The 25641-nt window shown below is 41.9% G+C and overlaps 2 protein-coding genes across 2 annotated transcripts; both read left to right on the top strand.

Annotated features, from left to right (window-relative positions):
• The first annotated feature begins 308 nt into the window (after positions 1 to 308).
• LOC143277084 (uncharacterized) lies at positions 309 to 10349 on the top strand. The gene is made up of 4 exons (XM_076581822.1): positions 309 to 384; positions 1067 to 1258; positions 2311 to 3326; positions 8709 to 10349. Exons 2-4 carry the CDS (start codon positions 1141 to 1143, stop codon positions 10194 to 10196), a joined length of 2622 nt encoding a protein of 873 aa, XP_076437937.1. The 5' UTR covers positions 309 to 384; positions 1067 to 1140; the 3' UTR covers positions 10197 to 10349.
• Positions 10350 to 18090: 7741 nt separating this feature from the next.
• On the top strand, positions 18091 to 23546 carry LOC143277085 (uncharacterized). The gene is made up of 5 exons (XM_076581823.1): positions 18091 to 18184; positions 19744 to 19777; positions 21011 to 21128; positions 21648 to 22211; positions 22353 to 23546. The coding sequence occupies exons 1-5, from the start codon at positions 18091 to 18093 to the stop codon at positions 22578 to 22580; spliced, it is 1038 nt and encodes a 345-aa protein (XP_076437938.1). The 3' UTR covers positions 22581 to 23546.
• The last annotated feature ends 2095 nt before the right edge of the window (positions 23547 to 25641 follow it).

Consider the following 25641-nt stretch of genomic DNA (forward strand, 5'->3'; position numbering starts at 1 on the left):
TGTCAAGAAACCACATTAACAACAAGGAGTCAATGAAAGACGTTTAGATATATATTATTATATGGATTTTTTTTTTTTTTTTAATGAGGAAGGTGGAGTGTTGATGCGTGCACGTGCGCATGCGTGCACACACACACACACACACACAAAACACAACAACAACACACACACACTCGAGACACATTATTTTTCGTGTGTTAGTGTCACTGTTTTTCATCAAAACCCAATTGATGTTGTTTACACTTTCGTCATTATCTGTCTGTTTCGGTTAAAAGACAGTGTTTTGTGCAGTGGCATTTGAGCCATGAGAGTTATCTCATCTTATATGACTTGTGTGGAGGGACCTTGCAATTTTTCTGAAGTTCGAATAGAATTCTGTGGAATGTAAGTTATTTGAGTTTTTATCATTCTGTTTGCTTTTATTGTCGGCAATATTCCTCCTGTAGACGGAATGATTAATGTTCACAACAAGGCGTGGACGTTCACTCCGCCAGTCACACAGACAGTGGAGAGGAGAGGGGAAGACATGTGCGTGTAATGTTTTATTTTTCAGCCTTGTCTTCTTTGTTATGCATGTTGTTGTTGTTGTTATTTTATTCCATACAAAGCTTACAGTGCAGCTTTTGTTTTTCAAATGGAGCTCGGCCTCTTGCGCAGGGTGATACCTCTGAAACAGTAATAGTGACTGACATTTCCCTGGTTTTAAATCATTTGCGTACACGTAGTTGCAACTTATCGTCTATAGTCTTTTTTTCTTTTCGTGATTAAAAGTCGATAACAACGGCATTTTGTTGTGTGTGTTTGTGTGTGTTATCAGTTTAAACAAACCAATACGATACGAGGTGTCGAATATTTATTCTCTTGTCAGTTCCTTGTGCTAGATTAATTATATATATCCAAAGTTGATCTGTGGACCTGTGACTATTTTCTGCTTTTTTAATTTTTATTATTATTATTATTATTTTTTAGTAGCTGTCATGCAAATACTATACAGCTTATAATAAAGCATAATCTTCTCATTTGGTATGCATTCAGTGTTTTCTGATACATTAATATATTTTTTCAGCAACACATCTCCAGTACCAGACTTCTTGCTTGACCTTTGCCCTCTCTCAGCCTTGTCTGGCGACACAGTTCGTCATGTCGTTCAGGTGTACAACCTGTGACTTGACGCTCAAGTCAGGCCGGCAGTATGAGCGACACATGACAGGCAGATCACATGCCAAGAAACTGAAGGAGATAGCTTCCAGTGGACAAGGTCTGTGTGGTTTGAAGTGGTAACATTGATAACAGTTTAACACCATTAAAAAGATAAGATAGAATAAACTCCATTTTCTCATGTCATCATGATATGCTCCTGAGGAGCAGGTGTACATGAATGGTTCTGTGCATGGTTGGAGATCAGAAATGGTATTGAGTGTTAAAATGTGCCTGGATTTTTTTTTTTTCAGTGTCTGTGAAGCCTTTATAATAATTATGAACAGTGTGTTCCAATCTCACTTCACCACTTCAGAAAGGTTTGCAGAAACACATGCACAGAAAGGTTTGCAGAAACACATGCACGCATACACTAAAGCATGGATACACACACTCAAACACTAACACACACACACATGCACACACACACACACACACACACACACACACACACACACACACACACACACACACATGCGCACACACACACACACAGAGACACACACAGAACCAGAACCTCATTACACATGTGTATAATGATGTTTTGAAATTCAGAATAATATTTACAAAGCATATCGGGTTTATCAGTTGTAAAAAAACAAAGCTAAAAAAAAGATGATAAACAACAGTGTCATATTTCTAACACTAGTAACAGCAATGAGCACAGTAGCCAAGTGATTCAAGAACTGGAACTCATTTCCATCCCATTGCCTGTGGTATGTTTTCAGTCTCTGAGTTGACATTCACAAATGCGGTCCTGCTTGTGCCTTGATTGCCTTTATGGAAATAAGCTTACAAAAGATTAGATATGCTCATTAAAGATCCTGTAACTGATATCAACCCTTTAGTGACTGAGGACAAACCACTGACATTCAGTGATTGAGGACAGAAGCTGTCAATATCAAGCCACTGACATTCAGTGATTGAGGACAGAAGTTGTCAATATCAATCCACTGATATTCAGTGATTGAGGACAGAAGTTGTTGACAAATCACTTTCAATCAGTGATTGAGGACAGAAGGACAGAAGTTGCTGACAAATCACTTTCAATCAGTGATTGAGGACAGAAGTTGTTGTCATTAACAAGCCTCTTATGTGTTCTGTCTGTTGCAGATTATGCATGTGACAGGTCTGTGACTGATGTGAGCACAGCCACCACACCCTGTGAGACAGACACTCAGAATCCATTGGCTGCTGTCATGAAGTCTGAAACAGACAGACACACAGACAGTGGTCCAGGTATTAAAGCTGAACCAGTTGATCAGGATGCAACAAGTGGTGTGTTTCACCAGTTCCAGTCTGTAGTCAAAAGAGAAGGGGATGTGAACATCAAATGTGAATCCTGTACATGTGTTCATTTGTCTTCTTCACCAGTGACTCCATGGAATGTGAGGTGTCATTTTCAGTGTGAGAAATCAAAAGTTAAGTTTCATTTTCAGACTGAATCCATCAGCACAAACATAAACCATGATGTTGTAAAGACTGAAGCAGTCACAGGAAACATCAGCAGTGATGTCATCAAGACTGAAGCAGTCACAGCAAACATCAGCAGTGATGTCATCAAGACTGAAGCAGTCACAGCAAACATCAGCAGTGATGTCATCAAGACTGAACCAGTCACAACAAACACTAGCACTGATGTCATCAAGATTGAGCCAGTCACAGCAAACATCAGCAGTGATGTCATCAAGACTGAACCAGTCACAACAAACATCAGCAGTGATGTCATCAAGACTGAACCAGTCACAACAAGCATCAGCAGTGATGTCATCAAGACTGAAGCAGTCACAGCAAACACCAGCAGTGATATCATCAAGACTGAAGCAGTCATAGCAAACACCAGCAGTGAAGTCATCAAGACTGAACCAGTCACAGCAAACACTAGCACTGATGTCATCAAGACTGAAGCAGTCACAGCAAACACCAGCAGTGATGTCATCAAGACTGAACCAGTCACAGCAAACATCAGCAGTGATGTCATCAAGACTGAAGGAGTCACAACAAACACCAGCAGTGATGTGCAGACTGAAATAGTGACAGACATCATGATGACGGTGACTCCTGATGCAGTCAGATCGGAATCCACCTTCGGGATGAATGAAGACGACAGACCAGCAGGTGATAACCAGGTGGGTAAAACTTCTGGTATGGGGTACTTCATATTTTCTACAAGATATGTAATAAACACTTCTCCTTTACTTTATTATATTTTTATCTCTCTTTCGCTGTGGTTTTATGTTTCTTTTCCTTCTAAGTTATACTTCAACCAAGTGCACACAGCTGTTGTAATTTTGAAAGTTTATGTAAAAAGGAGTAGTTTTTCTGACAATTTCTGGTGATCTAAGAACTTGCCATTGTTACTTGTAAATATGTACCATGACTGTCATTCTGTGACCATTTTTGACTGGTGTTGGTCTAAACAAAGTGAATCTTAGCCAGCGGGACAAAGGGGAGGTTACCTACTTCCGGGGGGTTATCGGCCGTAGTTTCGTTTTCTCCGCATAGGCGGATAGTAGTTTGCACAGGACAGGAATGTCAGACCCCTGCCGGAGTCTGCACTAGTTGGGTCACGGTAAGTATGTTATTTAAACGTAATTTTAGATAGAAAATTTCCTTTTTGGTGTGTGTGTGTGTGTGTGTGTATGTGCATGCATATGTATGTGTGTGTGTGTTGTTGGCCTTTGCTTGATAACTACTGTTAGTGATATATGCAAATAAAACTCAGTGGTGTGATAGGTATTAGTGAGACCTTTCCAGTCATAACCTGTACTGTGTACTTCTTCTTCTTCTGCGTTCGATGTTTTGGCTGCGTCAGACGGTCACCCCCGTCGCCACGATGTAGCCCACGGTCTTCTCCAGGTCGTGGCGGTCTCCCCAAAGCTGCGCCTGTAGCTCCGTGCCCCCTGGCCAGGTTTGACGCCGTAGAGCTTCATGGGTTGGGCAGTGTTGGAGGATGTGTTCAGGGGTCTGGGGTCCAGTGCCACATGGACACTCATCAGTGTGGGCGATCTTCATACGGTGAAGGTGACTCAGTAGTCGGCAGTGGCCGGTTCTCAGTCTGAAGAGGACAGTCTGCTGGTGTCTCTGGAGCTGGTGGATTGGATCGACACCACTGTTTGCACCCAGCCTTCTCATCCACTGGTTCTGGTAACGGTTGTGGATGATGGTCCTGGCCTCTCTGTAGGTCACGGGGTGGCTGAACTGCTTCATTTTGCTGCCTGCCTTGGAGAGAGCATCGGCCTTTTCGTTCCCCATGACCCCACAGTGAGAAGGAACCCACTGAACAGTGACAGTCGACCGTTTTGAAAGGTCATGAAGGGCTGCTTTGATGTTTGTCAGCTGCTGTTCGTTTCTGGTTGACTGGAGTCCCTGCAGGAGAGATCTGCAGTCAGTGAAGAAGGCTATCTTTGGTGGTGGGTTGACTGACGTCCTGAGGCCTTGTGCAGCATGGAGTAGTGCTGCTGTCTCCGCTCTGTAGTTCGAGGAGATTCTTCCTGTGGGGAAGGCTCCAGGGGTCAGTCTTCCATCTGTGTGCCTGATGAAGATGCCTGCTCCTCCATTCTTCACCGCTCCCTCCGAGGATCCATCTGTGAAGACGTGCGTCCATTCGCTGGGGTTGTACTGAGTCTCAATCATCTCCAATGTCAGAGCTTTCAGCAGGGGAGGGGCTTGGCAGTCCTTTTGGTCGATGCCAGGGACTTTTGTGATGATTGAGACTCCTTCCAGTTGGTCGGCCGGTTCCTCGAAGTCGGGGAGTGTTTCCATCTCGGCAGGGGACGAGGGCAGCAGGTCTTCATGTTGGCGGTGCAGGGTCTTGGAGAGGTGGTTGAAGCTGGTCCGCTTCAGTCTGTTCTTTGTTGGGTGCTTCAGTTTTTCGTGCATTGGGTGAGTTGGCATGCGCAGGAGCTTCTCGCTGTGGATGAAGACTTTTTCCTCTCGTCTATCTTTGAGTGGGTGGAGGCCTGTGTGTTTCTCCATCGCCTGAACTGGAGTCGTCTTTATCCCGCCAGTGATCAGCCGTAGCCCTGCGTTCTGAACTTTGCTCAGGCGGCTTGTGTTGGTTGCTGATGCCGTGGCCCAGGCAGTGCTGCCATACTCCAGGGTTGGCCTGACAGTTCCAGTGTACACCCTCTGCAGTATGCTGCTGTTGGCACCCCAAGAGGTCCCGGCGAGTTTTTTCAGGATGGCCAGTTTTCTGGTTGCTCGTCTCTCGATGTCCTTGAGATGGGGGTTCCATGTCAATCGCTTGTCGAGCTTCACACCCAGGTACATTGGCGTGTCATCCTGTTTCAACTGCATTCCGTTCAGTTTGAGGTGGGAGGTTTCTGACATCGGTGACAGCGAGAAGATTGCTGAGACTGTCTTGGTGGTGTTGATGTCTACTCCCCAGGCAGAGGCCCATGTTCCCACGTGATTGAGTGCTTCCTGCATTCTGTGGCTGGCGGACGTGAGGTATTCCGCAGCACTCCAGGCAGCAAAGTCATCAGCGTGGAGGGCTCTGGAGACATGCTTGGAGATCTTCTCAGCGATGTCGTCGATGAAGATGAGGAAAAGTGTAGGGGAAATGACTCCTCCTTGCGGCACACCTTGCTGTAGAGTGACCCGATGGCTGATTTTCCCGTCGAGTTTTACCCTTGCCCTGCGGTGTTGGAGGAAATCCTGGATCCAGCGGTACATCTTCCCTTCCACTTTCTTGTTGAGGAGCTTCAGGAGAAGTCCTGCCTTCCAGACCTTGTCGAAGGCCTTGGTTAGGTCCACGAAGACTGCAAGCACCTTCTTCTTTTCTTGAAAGGCAGTCTCTATCTCCTGTGCAAGGTACACCAGCTGGTCTTCGGTGCTGCGGTTTTTCCTGTAGGCTGATTGGGTATTGCTGAGCAGGTGGTTTTCTTCAAGGTGTTTCAGGAGTCGAGTGTTCACCATCCTTTCCATCACCTTGCCCAGACAACTCAGGAGGCTGATTGGTCGATAGCTGGACTTCTTAGTCTTATCCTTCTGCTTCTTTCTGATGGGGACGATGATGGCTTCTCTCCACTGGTCTGGAAGTTTCCCTGTGTCCCAGGACTGGTTGATGATCAAGAGAAGCTTCTGTCTGGCTACAGGTCCCAGGTTCTTGATCATGTCATTCGGGATGCCGTCTTTCCCAGGGGCTTTCTTTTTCTTCAGTTTCCTGATGGCTGCACTGAGTTCGGCCATGGAGAAGGCTGTCATCATGGACTGACTCGGGTTCTGCTGTTTCAGCTTCTCCTTGATCTCCCTCTGGACTTCCTGCACTCGGGCTTCAGGGAGTGTTGTGGTGCTGCCCTCTCTGTAAAAATCTGCAAGGATGTTGGCTGCCTGCTTGCCCGCGTGGTGCTTGCCATTTTCCTCAATGACAGTTCTGCTGTGTCTGGTGCCCGTGTCTTCGTTCAGAAGCTTGGTCAGGTTCCACAACTTGCCGGTGTCCTTCTCCATGTTGAGACTGCTGGTCTTCTCATTCCAGCTCCTCTGTATCTCTGTTCTCTTCTGCTGTTGGAAGGTTTCTTTGATGGTGTTGTATTCCCGGATGTTGTCAGGAGTGGGGCTCTGCTCCATGGTTTCTCTGGCGGAGTCTAGGTCTGCATGGAGCTGTTTCAGAGTGTCACTCCAGTAGGGCTTGTAGTTTCTGCGTTTCCCTCTTGGGATGGACTGCTTTGCTGCTCGCAGCAGTGCATCGCTGAAAAGGTTGACATTGTTGTTGAGGTTGTTGGAGGTACTGATGTCTTGGCAGAGGTTGTCTGCTTTTCCTTTGAAGAGAGTCCAGTTAGCTCGTTTGAAGTTCCAGCTGGGTTCCATTCTGTGCTGGGTGCATCCTATGCTGGAAATGCTGAGGATGACTGGCAGATGGTCGCTTCCCCCTAGCTGTGTGTTGACTGTTCTGGAGGTGAGTCGCTGAACCTCTTCTGTGGCGATGGCCAGATCTGGTGTTGAGCAGGTCTTCCATGCTCTGGAGTAGCAGGTGGGTTTGTCCTCTGGATGGTTGATGAGGATGAGCTTGTTGTCCATCATCCAGTCCTCTACTTCCTCACCACGTGAGTCCATTTCCTCATAGCCCCAGCTTGGCGAGTGGCTGTTGAAGTCTCCAACCACAAGGTGTCTGGAAGCTTCAAGTCTCACTTTGTGTAGCGCTAGAGCTGAGCCTGGAGGGCTGTAGCAGTTGGTGATCAGTAGTTCTCCGCTGGGCAGTAGCAGCTTGACTGTGTGATGCTCTAGCTCCTCTTTTCCCGATCTGCTTGTTTCTACTGCAGGGATGGAGATTTTGATGAGGGTGAGGATTCCTCCCTTGTGTCTGTCCTCTCGATCTTGGCGGAAGGCTTCGTAGCCTCTAATAAAAAATCTTTGGGGATCTTTTAAATGGGTCTCCTGAATGCAGATGACATCAATGTTGTTATTTCGGAGAAACTCCTGGAGTTCTGGTTTCTTGTTTCTCAGCCCTTCTGCATTCCACTGAGCTACTGTGAGGTTGACAGGTGGTGAATTTGTCTGGTCAGTCGCTCTACTCTGCCTTCCCCTGACCTTCAGGTTGACAGAGGCACCGGTCGCTTTGGTGGGCCCCTTTGAGGCAGGAGGCCCGGCTCCGTCCCTCCCCGGTTGTCGCTGATAGGGACGACGCCATGACGACAAAGTGGTCTGACGCATAACCATGATCGTTGATGCGTGTGTGTCCTGAATTTTTAACCAGAAACCTGCGCCGTAGCTGACACACTCCGTCTTCGGCAGGCCGGATCAAGTTTTCTGTCAGGGGGCTTCTCCCTTAGCTCAGGTCTAAAGAGTCCTGCCCTGTGAGCACAGGGGGATGTGAGAGATTGGGGATCCCTCCCCTAGACGGACTGCCTGTCAAGGTTAACGAGCTCCATCTACCCGGGGCTCATGGTCCAAAGACCTGCCCTGTGAGCACAGGGGGGGATTGTTTGCTGGGTATCCCACCCGTTGGTTTGAAATCAGAGTTTCCCTTCTCCTAGATGGACTGCCTGCCAAGGCTAATGAGCTCCATCTACCCTGACCAGTCTAGTCTGCGACCTCTCTTGAGTGAGTTGCCGAGAGCTAGTCTTGCTATTGCGCCGATCGTCCGCACCCGTGCCGCGTTCGCCATGACTAGGTCATGCCCATTCTGCCCCATGTCCCCGCAGGAACACCCACATTAACGTGGCGAGGAGGTGCGGCTACAGAGTTCACTCCCTTGCTAGGGACGCACTGAGGCACCCTAGAGGGGAGATCTTAGCAGAACGTACTGTGTACAATGATGTGTTAAGGTGCTCAGTAAGAAGTCAAAGGTCAAGGTCACTTTCAAGACAGTATGCTTTACAGTGTCCTTTTTATATTCCAATGCTGTAATTCACGTGTTCAAAACAGTGGGTATTATATATGTGTGAGTCTTGAAGGCCTTGCCTCTTGGGTTTTTTGTTGTTGTGTGTGTTGACCATGCAGCACATTGTGTACTGGTTGTGTTTGTGTTATTGATAACAGTGGTTATCAAAACTGATTTTTCATTTCAGAAACAAGTGAAACTTCAGTCTTCAGTCATTAATAAAACAAAACCTCAGCTGTCAGTGTCTGGAGCGAAGAGAACTCCTCTACACAAGTCTGCCAACACTTCTGGGTCACTGCTGTCCCAGAACAGAAGCCACGTGTGTCAGCGATGTTCTGCTGCCTTTGTGACATTCAACAGTCTAAAGATACATCTGATGCATGTTCATGGTGAGAAACTGCATGCTCTGTTACCTGTGTCCTCCACACCTGGTGGTTGTGATGCTGGTAACCATAGCAACATGAATGTGGAAAAGGTTGCTGACCTTGACAAGAGAAACATTGTGCAGAGAAAAAACAACAAAGCTGATGATAACACTGACAAGGAAAGTGAGGAGAAAAAGAGCAGGCGCCATGTGTGTGACGTGTGCAGTAAGGCTTTTACTCGGGCTGATACCTTGAAGACACACAAGTTCATTCATGCTGGTCATAAACAGTTTGTGTGTGACATCTGCAGTAAGGCTTTTACTCACGCTGGTACCTTGAAGACACACAAGTTCATTCATACTGGTCATAAACAGTTTGTATGTGATGTGTGTAGTAAGGCTTTTACTCATGCTTGTACCTTGAAGAGACACAAGTTGATTCATACTGGTCATAAACAGTTTATGTGTGATGTGTGCAGTAAGGCTTTTACTCAGGCTGGTAACTTGAAAACACACAAGTTGATTCATGCTGGTCATAAACAGTTCGTATGTGACATGTGTAGTAAGGCTTTTACTCATGCTTGTACCTTGAAGAGACACAAGTTGATTCATACTGGTCATAAACAGTTCATGTGTGATGTGTGCAGTAAAGCTTTTACTCTGGCTGATCACTTGAAGAGACACAAGTGGATTCATACTGGTCATAAACAGTTTGTTTGTGACATGTGCAGAAAGGCATTTACTCAGGTTGGTGACTTGAAGAGACACAAGTTGATTCATACTGGTCATAAACAGTTTGTGTGTGATATGTGCAGAAAGGCATTTACTCAGGCTGGTACCTTGAAGACACACAAGTTGATTCATACTGGTCATAAACAGTTTGTGTGTGACGTGTGCAGTAAGGCTTTTACTGAGGCTGGTACCTTGAAGAGACACAAGTTGATTCATACTGGTCATAAACAATTTGTATGTGAAGTGTGCAGTAAAGCTTTTTCTCAGGCTGGTCACTTGAAGACACACAAGTTGATTCATACTGGTCATAAACAGTTTGTGTGTGACGTGTGCAGTAAGGCTTTTACTGCGGCTGGTACCTTGAAGAGACACAAGTTGATTCATACTGGTCATAAACAGTTTGTGTGTGATGTGTGCAGTAAGGCTTTTACTCTGGCTAGTAACTTGAAGACACACAAGTTGATTCATACTGGTCATAAACAGTTTGTATGTGACGTGTGTAGTAAGGCTTTTACTCATGCTTGTACCTTGAAGAGACACAAGTTGATTCATACTGGTCATAAACAGTTTGTGTGTTAAGTGTGCAGTAAGGCTTTTAATCATGCTTGTAACTTGAAACACAAGTTGATTCATACTGGTCATAAACAGTTTGTGCGTTAAGTGTGCAGTAAGGCTTTTAATCAGGCTTGTACCTTGAAGAGACACAAGTTGATTCATACTGGTCATAAACAGTTTGTGTGCAACGTGTGCAGTAAGGTTTTTAATCGGGCTTGTACCTTGAAGAGACACAAGTTGATTCATACTGGTCATAAACAGTTTGTGTGCAACGTGTGCAGTAAGGCTTTTAATCAGGCTTGTACCTTGAAGAGACAGAAGTTGATTCATACTGGTCAAAAACAGTTTGTGTGCAACGTGTGCGGTAAGGCTTTTAATCCAAGACACACAGGAGAATCCACACAGGGGAAAAACCTTACAGGTGACCACACTGTGATGCTAGTTTTAATCATTCAAGTCGCTTAACAGACTAACATCAGGTCAGTCCATGCAGGTGACATACTCTATGTCTGTGATGTCTGTGGGGCAGCATTCTCTGAGACTGGTCACTGAAAAGGACACAAGAGAACCCACACAGGAGAGAAACTTCACGTGTGCACAGACTGTGGAAAAGGTTTCTCTGAATCCAGTGATCTGAAGTGACATCAGTTGACCCACACAGGAGAGAAACCTCACACCTGTCCACACTGTGTGCACACACATGTATCTTTCTCTCCATCTCTTGATGAGAACCAATGCTGAACCGATGGGTTAACTCCATGCACTTGTGTAAATAATGTGATATAAATTGTGATGCACTGTGGTTGGATGGATGGTCAATGATGCATATATTTAAGGTGATTGTTTTCTGCACATGATTTATTTGCATTATCATATTTCTTATTTGTAATTCTTTGAGCAATGTCATTTTTTTCCCCATTGTCGTTGTTCTTGATTGTCTCCTGTTTTGTTTTGTTTTTGTTTTTTTTGTTGTTGTTTTTTTTATTTTAATAATGTTTTTTCTTCATTTCTTTGTGTTGTTTCCTCATGTGTTGTAAATATTACAAAAGAATCAAAGAAAGGAACCAAGAAAAAGAAAAAAAGAAACCAGATGACCTAGAAATTAGATCCAAGTGGAACAGTCACATTTTTCACGGATGTAAGAGGAGACTTCTTGAGGACCGTGAGGGTATTGTTCAGGATTCATAAACGACAAGTTAATGTTATCAAACGAGGTGCAGTTTGATTGGGTTCACCATTTTGATCGGAAAACATGACTCCCCAATTATCACCAGATACTGTTGTTGATTTTATGAGAATCAAATCAGTGTTCTCAAAGAAAAGGAAATTGAAAGGAAATGATGTGAAGGACTTTTCATTTTGAGTGTGTGAAGTAAGAAGAAAGTTGTCACCATATTCAATAAATGCTTGTAGCAGTGGACAGAGGTGCTTGATAGTGTTTGAACATCTTGTTATTGATGAGAGGAAATTCTGTCTGGATCAAAATGATAAGTTTAAAAGAATCTGTGTGAAAAAGTGACGACAACACAGCAAAATGGTTCACGGCACAACGGTACATTCCATTATTGTACAGTTTTATACTGCTCAATGGTATATTTCAATGCTGTACAACTTTACACTGCACAATGGTACGTTCCATCACTGTACAACTTTGCACTGCACAACAGTACACTTCAATGCTGTACAACTTTACACTACACAACGGTACACTTCAACACTGCACAACGGAACACTGGTACTGGTACAGTTGTACATTGCTCAATAGTACACTACACAATGGTATATTGCTCAGTAGTACAGTGCATAATGGTACACTGCTCAATAGTACACTGCATAGCGGTACATTTGCATATGTAATACAGCACAATGGTACACATTGTTTTTTCTCTCTTACATTAATGGTGTATTCTTTTTAGTGCCCAGGACATGTGAGGTGGAGGTTGGCAATTTTTTTTTTTTTTTTTTTTTTTTTTATGCCAGTTATTCTGGATGATGTGTTTTGTATTATTGTTATGTATTATTAATATTATGTTGAGGTTCAGGTTCTTTTATTTTTTCCTCTGCAGAAAAATTGACAGAATGGTCAACGTCAGAGGCATGTCCTATGTGAGCTTTATGTAAGTGAATATGACTTGACTTGTGCCTGATTTTCTTTTCCAGCATTTTTTTTTTTTTTTTAATACCCATTTTAGTGGGATCAGTATGTAGTTTTTCAGTCCTGATATGGCCCTGTGTAGTCAGCTGGACAATAACTGTGTAAGCAACAAAAGATTAGAAATATTTGATTCCGATGGCAGTTGCTAGATGACAGTGGCAACTCACAAAGTTTATTCAACTGTAGTTTGGAAAATGAATACGAATGAAAATTATATCACAGTGTTTCATAAAGGAGTTGGGGATTGAGGAGTGGGGACTGGGGGGTATGCCAATGATTCAGTGGTAACATTGTGTCTGTGACTATGTATTGTAAAAATGCTCATACATTTTATGCCATTGGAATGCCTTCTTTCTCTCAGTCACTGTCACTTTCTCTATGTCTCTTTTTCTCTGTGTGTGCATAGGAGTGTGTCAGTCTGTCTCTATCTCTCTGTATCTCTCTCAGTATGTCTCTCGTTCTCTCTCACTCTCTCTTTCTTTATATATGTAAGCACCAACACTAAAACTTACTGAAATGCCATGGGTTATCATTTTCATACGCATGTGTGTTGGTACGCATGTACTTATTTCCAGTATGGATACATACAGATCAGTGTATGGATTGATGTATTCATATTTGTTCTGTTTTGTTAATTGAAAAAGAATATATAAAAGAAAATCAAAAATCATTTTTGAACATTGTTGTTTATGGATAATATGTGTGTGTGTGTGCTTGCGAGTATATGTGTGTGTGTGTGTGTGTGTAATATTAATTCCAAGCATGCTTTTCCTCAGTGATTTCTTGCCATGTTAGTATTGCCTAAACAAGTAATGGCATTGCCATATGCTATAATTTGTGTGTGTGTGTGTGTGTGTGTGTGTGTGTGTGTGAGTGTGTGTGTGTAACATTCATTCTGAGCATACTTTCCATCAGCGTTTTCTTGCCACACACAGTTATCCACACAAGTCACAGTATTGCCATATACATTATTACAGATCTGCACAAGTCACAGTCTTACATGCTTTGTTATCATATCAACACAAGTCATGGTTTTGCCATACATACTGTTGTCTACAAAAGTCAGTCTTGCCATATGCACTGTTATCTGCACAAGTCACAGTATTGCTGTACGCATTGTTACGTACACAAGTCACAGTATTGCTGTACGCATTGTTATGTACACAAGTCACAGTATTGCTGTACGCATTGTTATGTACACAAGTCACAGTATTGCTGTACGCATTGTTATGTACACAAGTCACAGTATTGCTGTACGCATTGTTATTTACACAAGTCACAGTGTTTCTGTACGCATTGTTATCTACACAAGTCACAGTATTGCTGTACACATTGTTATGTACACAAGTCACAGTATTGCTGTACATATTGTTAGTTACACAAGTCACAGTATTGCTGTATGCATTGTTATGTACACAAGTCACAGTATTGCTGTACACATTGTTATTTACACAAGTCACAGTGTTTCTGTACGCATTGTTATCTACACAAGTCACAGTGTTGCTGTACGCATTGTTATGTACACAAGTCACAGTATTGCTATATGCATTGTTATGTACACAAGTCACAGTGTTGCTGTACGCATTGTTATGTACACAAGTCACAGTATTGCTGTACGCATTATTATGTACACAAGTCATGGTCAAAGCAATCACTGACATTTCTTTCTTTTTTTTAACCATGTCCCATTCATGATATTTCGAAAAGAATTTTTGTTCTAAGATATATTCACATGCAATACATAGATAGTCTGCACTTTTTTGCATGTCATGTATGCTCATGTATCTGTGTGGGCTATTGTTTAAAAAGCATCACATCCCTTGTATCATTGTACTCTCAAAAACATTAGTACTGGTTCATCAGGAAAAAACCAGAACAATCAACACTTGAAGTTAGCAGTTGTTAATCAGTTTAGAAAAATATTCATGATTTGCTTTCAATAATAAGAAGAATAGATCATTTATTATAATCATTCTGTGAGAACATGAGAGTAGTGTTTATTTACTTTCTTTCTTCTTCTTCTTCTTTTCATTGGGAAAAATCTCAATTTTTTGTTCAGTCACCAACAGATTTCATAATTTGGAACACCAGACATAGCCCACATGGCTGAAAAGGGTTATGTAGTGCATGAGACAATAAACCAAGGTCTCGTGTGCAGCAGCACACACTTGCAACACTGAAAAAGAACCCATGGCAACGAGAGTGTCATTCTCTGCCAAATTATGTAAAAATAGATGGGCACAAGCTGATTAAAGCATTGGACTTTCAATCTGAGGGTCTCAGGTTCGAATCTCGGTAACAGTGCCCGGTGGGTAAAAGGTGGAGATTTTTCTGATCTCCCAGGTCACCATATACGCAGACCTGTTTGTGCCTGAACCCCCTTCGTGTGTATATGCAAGCAGAAGATCAAATACGCACCTTAAAGATCCTGTAATCCATGTCAGCCATACCCAGCATGTACACCGCCCAAAACGGAGTATTGCTGCCTACATGGTGGGGTGAAAACGGTCATATATGTAAAGCCCACTCATGTACATACGAGTGAACGTGGTTGTTGCAGCCCACAAACGAAGAAGAAGCAGAATGTAGAAAGAAATCCACTCTCATAGGTACACAAATATATATGCATGTAATCAAGGCTGACAAGCACGTTGGGTTATCATGCTGTCAGGCATCTGCCTAGAAGATGTGAGGTAGCGTATATATGGATTTGTCTGAACACAGTGATGCCTTCTTGAGAAATTGAACCTCTACCCTATTATATGTTTGAAGGATACCCCAAAAGAAGTACTGGTGACTGTGCAAGCCAGTTGCTGGGCCAGTCAGTCTTGAACCATGTATAGTATTCACTGGCTCTTAGAGTCTGAAAGAATTCAGGAACCTAGGGCAGGGTCGTTATTTTTTCGGTGTGACCCTTTGTGGGATAGAACTCGGATCAAACTTCAATTTATTACTGTTAAGTATTTATTCTACCCAATGAGAGGGCATCACCCCAGAATCATGGTTCGAGTGTGCGTGCTAGCTATCTGGGCACATTGGGTTTAGCCCCAACACTAGCTGCTTTCAAGGGCCGCTTGGACACTCACTGAAGCAGTATTCCCACCCTTTATGACCCAGAGTGCCACCACTAATCACAACCACGCATACAAGTTTTAGAACAGTGACGAGCCCAGAACAGCAAACAGGCCACTACCAAGCCTCATGCGTCTGACAAGATCAAGATCAAATAAATTCGTGTCCAACTCGTTCTGGGCGTCTTAATGGGATACCTAATGTATGATACAGTATAAAGTCTATTGCAGTTCACTATCTATTGTACTTGGATGTGTCTGTTACTCCGATCAAACTTCAAGTCTTGAATAGCAGACAAGTCGTTAGTCATCGTGGCGACAATTGCTAAAAGCCAGATCAGCACGTTGGGTTTACGAACATCAGTCGTCTAACTCCTTTTTTGATTTTCTTCTTTTTTTTTCAGATGTGGTGATGGTCTGTCTAGATCAGTCCACACGATTTGACGCCTTGAAACTGAAACAAAACCTGCTAGCTGAAAGATATAGTTGTCACCCTAAATACTTTTTCCGTGTTCATTTGGATCAACTTCCGGATAGCAAGCGAACGACTCGTCACAGTTCCTTTGAGCCGCGCAGATTCAAAGTTTGCTGAGTGTCACATTAAAATACGTGATATGAAGACGTATCTGTGCTTGTTATTTTCTTATGTTTCGACAAATGATGGGAAGTAGGCTCTTGAGCATCTGTAGCTGTTGTAATAGCACAAAACGATCTGTCAAGTGTCAGGACAAGTGAAGTTTCTAAACAGTCCGTAAGTTGTGCTTGAAAAAAACACACCCAAAAACAGAAACACACACACACACACACACACACACACACACACCTGTCCCATCGGACAACGTTCCACACAATAACTGCCTTTCAAAAAGAAAAGAAAAAAGTAACTTATGTTTATCAAGGGGAAAAAACAACAACAAAAAGACACCACAAAACTCTGTTTCTTTAGAAATCGTTCAGTTGATCTTTTTAGAAAATGCATTGGATTTGGAAGCTATTAATTTGGTTAAAAAAAAAAAAAGATGAAATGATTATGATAATAATAATTATATTTTCAAAACAAAAATCACCAGAGTTCAAATGAAATGTAATGTCGCACTTTAGCATCCTAAATTCCTGGAGCAGAACTTAGGATGCTAAAGTGCGATTATACCATTTCTTACTAATGTTAGTAGTTCTGTTCCTGAATGAATATTGATATTTTTGCTTTGTTAGAATTTGAACACTTGTCAACTGGTCAAGAAAAGTTCCATCAACATTATTTGTGGAACTATACCGAGGTGAAGAAAAGAGCACAGCATGTATTCCGAGATACCATTGGATAAATTTTGAACATGTATCCCAAGATACCATTGAACCAATTTTGAATTTAATTCAATAGATTTTATTTCATGAGGGTGGAATAAGCAACACAATCCTTTCATTTTTTCATTTTTTCCATCCAGCCCTTGATCTGTTGAGTCTGTTGAGCTGGCTATTTTTTTTCTTTTAGCTCTGTACAAGATACACTGATCAACATCACATTAATATGTTTCTAACATTTAGGACTAAGTGAGATAGCTACATACTCTTCTGATCAACACCATATTAACATGTTTATAGCATTTAGGCCTCAATGAGATATCCACATGTATACTCTTCTGTTGGCTTAAGAGAAAAGAAGTGAAAGTTACAAATGATAATTGATCATTGTAGATCTGGTGTCTGAATTTTTTCACAAGCTTTGCAGCACTCACACCAGCTCAGCTCCAACAGACTGGTGCTTAAGGAGCAGGATATATCTTGTTCTTGTTTTATTACATAAATTTTCTGGCTTAATATTTATTTGTCCCGGTATGCTTTATGAATTCTCCAGTCATTGTACTACTGTAGAAATGACCAAACATCTGTGGAGTTAAAACTGTGCAAGGTACATTGACATACTGTTTCTTGACATAAAAAAAATCAAACATACACTGATATAAAGGAAAACAAAATCCACATGCGTCTGCCTATAGTTTGCTCACCAAAATGTCATGCAGAGGCATACACATGTTCACACACACACACACACACACACGCACACACGCACACGCACACGCACACACACACACAACACACACACTCACACATGCGCACGTAAACACACACACACACACACACAGAGAGAAAAAGAAAACGAAAACAAACACATGAATCTGTCAAATATTCCAGATAATAATCTGTCATATATATGCAAATATTATGTATGCAAATATGTATATGCAAATACATGCATATGAACCCATATTTGCAAATATGTATATGCATATACATGCATATCAAGTCATATTTGTATATGTATGATATGTATGATTGTCAGTTGTGTCCAACTTTGACCACCAGAACAGCAGAGGAGGCATCTGCTGTCCTGACTACTTGGGCTAGAATTTGATATAAATATTAGTGGAGAGTGTCCAGCCAAAGTTACATCCCCACTGTCGGTCAAGAGTGTTTTAGGACAGTTGGCGCTGGGATGGTTCCCAAAGGACAACTAGCCCACAAGGCTGCAGCACTAAGAGCCAGTGCAAGAACTCATTAATGTTCACATGCAAATGCATGCTCACACAAGCACACACACACATGCACACACGCACATGCACGCACACACACATTTAAAGAAATGAACTTAGCTACAGGTGTGTGATACATGCATGCTTTCAGACATTGTGAAAAAATGGCATCCCCTGATCAGCAAGCGATGTCAGAGGTGAAGATAGAGATTGATGTGGCTGAAGAACCACTGTGGATGACACAGGATCAGTGTTCAGGTCAGTTGCACATTCATCTTTCTGATTTTAATTTAAGAAGACATTTCCTATCCTGGCCCAGTAGTATGGAACAAACTGCCCTTCTCACTCAGCCACGTGGATTCCTCAATACTGGTCAGTTGTAAAAAGTATCAAAACACAACTCTCCCATTCTGCCTTCCATCTTTGTGACAAATTTGCTTGTCATGAATGTGTGTGGGGGATGTGCATTGGTTTGCATGTCTGTGTTTGCATACACTTGATTGTGTATGGTGTACCTGATGCAACATGTATTGTAAACACCACAAACTCCCAGGTGTGAGCATCAATCTTCATTATAATGATTTAAAGTCCATGTCACTTGAGAGTGTGCCACAATTTGCAGGGTGAGGTCCCACTAAGAATCAGCCCAGTTTGAATCCTTGTTCTTCAACCAGTACAAACTGACAGCTGTATAGAGCTAGTTATAATAATAGTAATTAGTAAATAGTGCTGTACAAATTGTACAAATCCAGTCTTTAACATATCCACCAGCTTTTTTAGATAAGCTTGTTTGTGTATGTATTTTATTTTATTTCTTCTTCTTTTTTTTTTTTTTGGGGGGGGGGGGTGGGGGGTTGTTTTTTGCTTTGTTTTCTTTTTGTTTGTTTTGTTTTCTTTTGTTTTGCCATCACAGTCAGGTAGATTATGACCATTGTGGCTGACTGATCAACTGAATGTTAAGCAGTATTGCTAAACCCTTTGAATCCCAAACTTTGTGATCATTTTTTTTTAGAGGATGATGATTCTTTTATGTCTGTTAACAGGTCTGGGCCAAATACTTACATTGTGAACGTAGCTGTGATAGTTTACTTCTTATTCTGATTTTTACATTGATCACCTTAGTGTTTGATGATGATAGATGATGGTGATCAGTTCAGGAAGAGAGATGTTGTAAATGACATTTGACTGATAAGTGTTGCAGGTAGCACATGTGAAACATCTGAAAATAATGTGAGCACAGCCTGTGAGACAGGCACTTGGAATCCATCAGCTGCTGTGTTGGAATCTGAACCAGACAGACACACAGACAGTGGTCCAGGTATCAAAACTGAACCAGTTGATCACTATGTGACAAGTGATATGTATCACCAGTTCCAGTCTGTAGAGAAAGGGGAAAGGGAAGTAAACATCAAGTATGGGTCTCATACTTCAATGACTTCTGAATACTCTCAAGGAAACTTTTGTCATGATCGTTCAGAGGTGAATTTTGATTTCCAGAGTGAATGCCGTAACACAGGAAACACCATCACTAATGTCATCAAGACTGAACCAGTCACAGCAAACACCATCACTAATGTCATCAAGACTGAAGCAGTCACAGAAAACACCATCACTGATGTCATCAAGACTGAACCAGTCACATCAAACACCATCACTGATGTCATCAAGACTGAACCAGTCACATCAAACACCATCACTGATGTCATCAAGACTGAACCAGTCACATCAAACACTAGCACCGATGTGCAGACTGAAGCAGTGACAGACATGATGGCAGTGATGTGTCATGCAGTCAGATCTGAATCCACCTCCGGCAGAAATGAAGACAACAGACCAGCAGGTGATAACCAGGTGTGTAAAACGTTTACTTGTGATTTCTTCAACAAGAGATGCTGTAAAAGAACTTAACATCCTTTGCTTCCTGTAACCATTACAAGTTCTCTGGGCTGTGGCTGTGTCATTGCTCAGATATCTGCCTGTTATTATATTTCTTTTCATTAAAGTTATACTTTAACCTATTGCACACAGCTGTTGTAATTTATAAAGCTGACAGGGATGATGAGCTTTTTTTTCTGACAATTTTGTGATGATCAGGGAACATGCCATTATTACCTGACAACCTTTTACTAAGATTGATACAAAGAATATGTTATTGTGTGACCATTTTTGACTCGTGTATTTAAACAAAGAGTGTCCATGTAATAACCCAGTTTTGGTTCTCTTTGTGTCTGTATGTATGTCTGTGAGTGAATGTGTCTGTGTGTGGTTGCCATGGGGGGTTACCAGTACTTACATCTTATTGATCCAAATTCTGTTTTGCTCATCATCAGAAAAGAATGTTTGTCAAACTGAAAGTTGCATGCTGGAAGTGGAACAACTCAATCTTAAGTAACCAACATCTGTTGGCATTTCATTGTTTTTTCATTATAATTTCGATTTATGAAATTTTCAAACCATTCCTGCCTTAATCACATCTTTACCTTTTAAACGGATCATAACAAAATTGTCAAATGTATTTCTGGGCCTAATATACACCATAACCACTCTGGAGAAATCCAGAACTTTGGGTAAATTATTATCGGCAGATCTGACCCATTGTCACACTCTGCACAGTACAGACTGAAGGTCCATCACAACCTCTCTGTCTGATCATAGATGCCATTAAAAAAAGGCTACTCATTCTCAGAGCCCATGGGAATAAATGCTCATATTTAAAAACTGTGAATATTTCTTTCCAAATAATAATGGAATTTGCCTTCTGTTTCTTTACTGGAAAAGTATTATATGCATATGTGTAGTGTGAGTACAGACTGAACGACACATTTTGGACCACAAGTCAAGACGTTTTGCTCATTTATCTGGTAATTTGTGTTTGTCTTACTGTTGGCAGTAATTTTCATTATCTTCATTTCAGAAACAAGTAAAAGTTGATTCTTCAGTCACTAACAAGACAACACCTCAGCTGTCAGCATCTGAAGCAAACAGAACTCCTCTACACATGTCTGCCAACACTTCTGGGTCACTGCTGTCTCAGAACAGAAGTCATGTGTCTCAGCGATGTTCTGCTTCCTTTGTGCTGTTCAGGAATTCAAAACTAGATATGGTGCATGTTCATGGTGAGAAACTGCATGCTGTGTTACCTGTGTCCTCCACACCTGGTGTTTGTGATGCTGGTAACTATAGCAACATGGACGTGGGAAAGGTCACTGACAGGAAAGTTGTGCAGAGAACAAACAACAAAGCTGGTGATAACACTGACAAGGAGAGTGAGAAGAAAGAGAGCAGGCAGCATGTGTGTGAGGTATGCAGTAAGGCTTTTACTCGGGCTAGTCACTTGAAGGCACACAGGAGAATCCACTCAGGTGAAAAACTTTACATATGTCCACACTGTGCCGCTGGTTTTAATCGTTCAGGTCACTTACAGAGACACATCAGGTCAGCCCATGCAGGTGACAGACCCTATGTCTGTGATGTCTGTGGGGCGGAGTTCACTGAATTTGGTGATTTGAAAAAACACAAGATAATCCACACAGGTGAGAAACCACATGTCTACAGGAACATGGACATGGGAAAGGTCAGTGACCTTGATGACAAGAAAGTTGTGCAGAGAACAAACAACGAAGCTGATGATAACACTGACAAGGAGAGTGAGGAGAAAAAGAGCAGGCAGCATGTGTGTGATGTGTGCAGTAAGGCTTTTACTCGGACTGGTGACTTGAAGAGACACGGGAGAATCCACTTATTGGAAAAACCTAACAAGTGTCCACACTGTGACGCTGATTTTAATCAGTCAAGTGACTTACAGACACACATCAGGTCAGTCCATGCAGGTGAGAGACCCTGTATCTGTCATTTCTGTGGGGCAGCGTTCTTTCAGACTGGTGTCTTGAAAAACCACAAGAGAACCCACACAGGAGAGAAACCTTATACCTGTGATGACTGTGGGGCAGCGTTCTCTCATAATGGTAACTTAAAAAAGCACAAGAGGATCCACACAGGAGAGAAACCTTATACCTGTGATGTCTGTGGGGCAGTGTTCTCTCATAATGGTAGCTTAAAAAAGCACAAGAGGATCCACACAGGAGAGAAACCTTATACCTGTGATGTCTGTGGGGCAGCATTCTCTCACGCTGGTACCTTAAAAAACCACAAGAGGATCCACACAGGAGAGAAACCTCACATGTGCACAGACTGTGGAAAAGGTTTTGATTGTTCCAGTCATCTAAAGCGACATCAGCTGACCCACACAGGAGAGAAACCTCACACCTGTCCTCACTGTCCTGCAGCTTTCACCCAGTCACGTGATTTAAAGAGACACATCCAGAAATTACACCAGTAAAAATGTACACAGTACACTGGCAACCTGAAGAAACGCAAGTTGATTCATACCAGTCATAAACAGTTGGTGTGTAACGTGTACAGTAAGGCTTTTACTCTGGCTCATCACTTGAAGAGACACAGGAGAAGCCACACAGGGGAAAAACCTTACATGTGTCCACACTGTGCCATCAGGTCAGTCCATGCATGTGCGAAACCCAATGTCTGTTGGACGGCATTCTCTGAGACTAGTGACCTAAAAAGACACAAGAGAATCCACACAGGTGAGAAAACCAATATTTACAGCAAATGGATGAGGGAAAGTTTGCTGACCTAGATGACAGGAAACTTATGCAGAGAAATAACAATGAAGCATGTGTGTGATGTGTGCTGTAAGGCTTTTACTCAGGCAGGTCATTTAAGACACACAAGTTGTTTCATACAGTTTGTGTGTGATGTGTGCAATAAGGCTTTTACTGGGACAGATAATTTAAAACGACAAGTTGATCCATACCGGTCATGAACAGTTAGTGTGTGACATGTGCAGTGAGACTTTTACTGAGACTGGTGACTTGAAGACACACAAGTTGATTCATACAGTTTGTGTGTGTCATGATCAATAAGGCTTTTACTACAGGCTGATACCCCAAAGACCTGAATTTCCTGAAAGTGGCAGAATGGTTAAGACGTTTATCTGTCAGTACAGTGTCTGTGAAGGTCAGGGTTTGAATCCATGTCTCACCCTTTCTCCCAAGTTTGACTGGAAAATCAAACTCAACGTCTAGTCTTTCAGATGAGGGGATGAACCAAGGTCCTGTATGCAGCACACACTTGGCACACTGAAAAAGAACCCATGACAACAAATGTTGTCCTCTGGCAAAATTGTGTAGAGGAAATCCACTCTGATAGGTAAACAAACATGCACTCAAGGCCTGACTAACGTGTTGGGTTATGCTGCTGGTCTAGCATTTGCCAAGTAGATGTGGTATGGCATATGTATGTAATTAACTGACCACAGTGACACATTGAAAAACTGACACTAAAGTCAGAATATCTAATGTTAAAATGTCATAACCAAGTTCATGTCATTTATTCTGTCTACAACAACATAACTCATTGAATGGTAAATAAGAATAGGGTCTATTTTAAATATAATGATTTTAATCCTAATTCTGATTTGTCCATGATTGACATTGTCTTGTTAACAACGATAACAAAAAAAAAGAGAAAAAAAGGCACTTGATTGACACTGTAGATTTCACACACACACACACACACACACACACACACACACACACACACACACACACACACACACACACACAAACACACAAAGAAAAAAAAGGCACACCAATTTGTAACCAAGATGGTGTGTATTTGTGACTTTGTGATTTTTCATTCTTAACTCTCTTCAGATTTTTATTATTTTATTTTTCTGTATGTATATTTACAGTGAGTATCTGTGTCTCTGTGTCTGCGTGCACATGTGAGTGTGTGTGTGTGTGTGTGTGTGTGTACATGCATCAGATTATGTGTATGTGTGTTTGGTATTATGATAACGTGGATTATGTTTGGATGTTTGCTATGTGGGTGAGGTGACTGTACATTGTATACAAGGGAGTGGGGGTAGATTTGTTATAAAATTCTCGCTTGTGATTATGATTTTTATGTGATTTTTTTCTTCTTCTTATATTTTGATCATGTGATTTGCCTAGAGTATTATTGTATTTGAATGAAAAAGCAGTAGAAATAAAACATTCTTATTATTTATATTAATTGATGTTGCCGTGGTAATAATTAACAATTCTAAATCCTTTATATGTTGTCTAATAGCTGCATACTTTTTCCCCTCCAAACATATCACTCAGATAGCCAGTGTAATTGATTGTGAATACAATATTCATATCAAATGTGTTCTGTTTTGTATTGGATGAAATATGTAATATTTTTATGTACCTCCATGGGGTTTCCTGGAATAAACATATCTTTACATGTCTTGTCTTGTCACTGATAATAGAATGACTGGCATGTCTGTCTGTCTGTCTGTCTCTCAGTCTGTCTGTGTACCTGTCTGTCTGTCTACCTCTGTCTCTGGATATTTATATACATATTAGTGTCTGAGTGTGGATAGAGGGAAGGGGAGACAGCTTCTTTCAATCAGTGTTATCACAGTCTGAGTGCATCATCTCCCTGTTTACTGAGTGTACTAGATTCATATATTAGTTTCAGATGTAAAGACATCAAATTCATGCACACATGCTTGCATGCATCACACATACACATCCACACTCACACACAATATGCTACACAGTACACACACATGCATGTACACACCCACACACACACAGTACACCCACACATGTACAAACAGATGCGCGTGCACACACACACACACACACACACACACACACACATGTACCAGATTCGCATCCATACACAACACACACATGTACCACACACACACATAGTGACATACACACACGTTCACACACAGGCATATAATAGCACACACACTCCCACTTCCTCACACACACACACACACAAAACACAGATACAAACATCCTATCCTTGGAGGATATTTATTTCTTAATTCTTAAAAGGGTATGATACATACGTCAAAATACAGTGCAGGGAAAGATGCACAGCAGTTGAAAAATAAAAAGATGAAAGAAAATAGGTCACTGGCAAACAACTGTACCCAGACCCCACACTACACATAAAAGCACACAAATCCCAACACACACACATACCCATACACTGTTAAACACACACATTCACACACACGGAAAAAGCACATGCACATGTATACACACACACATGCACACACACACACATTTCTACATGCCTCAATTCACATACACGTGTGTGTGTGCACGCACGCACACACACACACACACACACACACACACACGTTTCTATGTGCTTCAACTCCCATAATTCACACACACACACACACACACACACACACACACACACAAGTGTGCAAGTGGAGGGTAACACACACACACACATATTTCACAGCTCCTATGATATGCACACAACACACACACTCAAACAGAGAGAGAGAGAGAGGTACAACAGACATGTACCCACGCACACATATACATTTGGGAAGGCCCAGAGAAACTCTGTTCTATTTTGAAGAAATATGTGCATTGTTTGTTTGGAAATGATACTAGTATCTGTCTTTATATTTACCAATGAAGAAGGTGTGTTGTCTAAAGGCCCACATTTACATAAAAGGAACCTGAAACATAATCGAAATCTGTATGTCTTCTGCATCCCAGAGAATAGTCATCTTCAAACAATGTGATGTTGTCAAGAAACCACATTAACAAGGAGTCAATGAAAGACGTTTAGATATATTATTATATGATTTTTTTTTTTTTAAAGAGGAA

Source organism: Babylonia areolata, chromosome 33 (genome assembly GCF_041734735.1).
Source record: "Babylonia areolata isolate BAREFJ2019XMU chromosome 33, ASM4173473v1, whole genome shotgun sequence".
Classification (NCBI taxonomy): Eukaryota; Metazoa; Mollusca; class Gastropoda; order Neogastropoda; family Buccinidae; genus Babylonia; species Babylonia areolata.